The following is a 1,951-nucleotide window of genomic DNA, read 5'->3' on the forward strand; positions in this document are numbered from 1 at the left end:
CCCTGCCGGGCTCCAGCAGGGCGAGAGCTGAGAGGCAGGCAGGGGGTGACGGCGCTGGGCTCAGGAAGCCCTGCCGTTTACCACCTCCCCTCTTCCCAGGCAGGAAGACGGAGGGCACTGCCCGCCTCCTGCAGCTGACACAGCAGCCCCTGGCCTCGAGTGGCACCTGTGTATCCGCTTGTGACTAAGCCCCTGGTGACCACCACCAGGACCATGGCCTGTGATGGCCCCTTTCCTGCCGTAGCCACTGGCTTCACTGAAGTGCCACCAGCAGCAGTCCCAGGGCAGGCTTACCTCGTGGTCGTGGTTCCGCAGCCCGACACGGACTGAGCGGCTGGCACGCGACAGCACGGCCGTCATGCCGTACAGGTTGATGAGGATGTCGGCCACCCGCTTCAGCAGCAGCTGCTCCTCCACGAGGGTCTGGGGACAGGTTCTGAGTGGAGACATGCTACCCGGACACCGCACATGGTCCCTCCCTGGAGCCAGAGTCTCACTGGCCCATCTCCCAATAATGTCCCCTCAAGCGGCAAGGCCACACCAGCTCCTAGAAACTCAGCTGGGACCAGAAGCTGGCACTCCATGTGTTCATGGACCCTTCGGCACAAGGAGTCCATAGGCCCCCAGATCCAGGCCTCCTCCACACCCAGGAGCCCTCTTCACCAGGAAAGTGTGGGGGAGAATCCTACAGAAAGCTCTCCTGGCAGGGGCTCCCAACTGAACAGCTTGCTAGGCCTTGGGACTGGCAGACATGAATGGTCAGCTTCCCCTCCCCTCCTGGTCCCAAAAGTGGTACTTGGCAAGGAGAGGCCTCATGGGAGTGGGTCAAGCCAGAGGTCCCAGGCCCCGGCCTACCTTGCCAAAGCGGAGCAGCAATGTCTCGATGGTCCGGCCAAAGTAATACACATTCTCCTCGAGCTTGCTGGCGCTATCCTACAGGCCAGAACACGGGCCTCAGCTCAGCACCTGTGCCCACCAGTGTAAGCTTCCACCTAACGCCACAGGAAAGGGTCGAGGGCCCGGGTGGACAGAGATGGCCAGGCACCTGAGTCCTCCTGGGATGGGGAGCCTGGCAGGAGGGAGCTGATGGGCCCACTCACCACAAGACTGGGGTGTATGATGCCAAGATCGCCTGCCAGCCCCAGGTCCATGGTTCGGCCCAGAGAGTCTCGAAGTCTCTGGCTGATGGTCTCCATGACGGCGGTCACTTTGCCCCGTCTGAGCTGGCTGCAGAAAGCACACAGTGCCTGCCTGAGGGTTGCTGGCCCCACTGCCTGGCAACATGGGTCATGACTCCTCCAGCTCCTGGCCAACTCCTGCCTGCCGGGGAGCAGTCGCCTCCTCAGGGAGCCATACGTGTTTGCTGCACATGAGCAGAGGCCGCTCGCTGCCTGTGGCTGCCTCCCTACTCCGGAGTCTGCAAAAAGCAGCCTGGACCGGCTCCAGCAGCTGTGCCCAACTGCTCTGCGCCAGGACGGGGTGGGGGCCAGAGGTAAAGAGCAGAGGCAACCCGGTCCTGGCAAGAGGCTGGCAGCTAGAAAACAAACATCACCCACTCCTCAGGTCCTAGAAAGCCAGCTTCCCAGTGTGCGCAAGGGGTGAGGTGGACTTCCAGGCAGGCTGGGGCAGAAAGGGCTCCTTAGGCAAGCTGCCCCAGGCACCCACAGGTGAGGGCCCTGTACTTGCCAGCCAAGACCCCCCAATTCCCTAGACAGGGCAACCCTTTTCTCCTGCCACCCTGGAGTGACTCCGATGGGCAGGCGGGACCTGAGCAGCAGACGGGGAATGCTACCTACTTGATCCTTGAGGTCAAAATGCGGCCGGCATGCTGCAGACCTGTCAGGGCGACGTACATCCGGAGAATCTCGTTGGTGCCCTGTGGCCAGCAGTGCAGCAGTCACAGGGCAGCCCTGGCAGGGCCGTGACCGCAGTGGGGAGCCGCCAGCTGGCT

At 62.8% G+C, this 1,951-nt stretch overlaps 1 protein-coding gene across 1 annotated transcript in view; it reads right to left on the reverse strand.

Moving 5' to 3' along the window:
• ACAD9 (acyl-CoA dehydrogenase family member 9) overlaps positions 1-1,951 on the reverse strand; it is a gene marked incomplete in the record, with an annotated part of 37,152 nt that overhangs the window by 1,846 nt on the left and 33,355 nt on the right. The window contains 4 exon segments of the mRNA XM_014589778.1: positions 295-423; positions 856-933; positions 1,101-1,227; positions 1,797-1,876. Of these exon segments, the coding sequence (XP_014445264.1) occupies positions 295-423; positions 856-933; positions 1,101-1,227; positions 1,797-1,876 (414 nt within the window).

The sequence above is a fragment of the Tupaia chinensis genome, unplaced genomic scaffold (assembly GCF_000334495.1).
Source record: "Tupaia chinensis unplaced genomic scaffold, TupChi_1.0 Scaffold000377_5, whole genome shotgun sequence".
Taxonomy (NCBI): domain Eukaryota; kingdom Metazoa; phylum Chordata; class Mammalia; order Scandentia; family Tupaiidae; genus Tupaia; species Tupaia belangeri.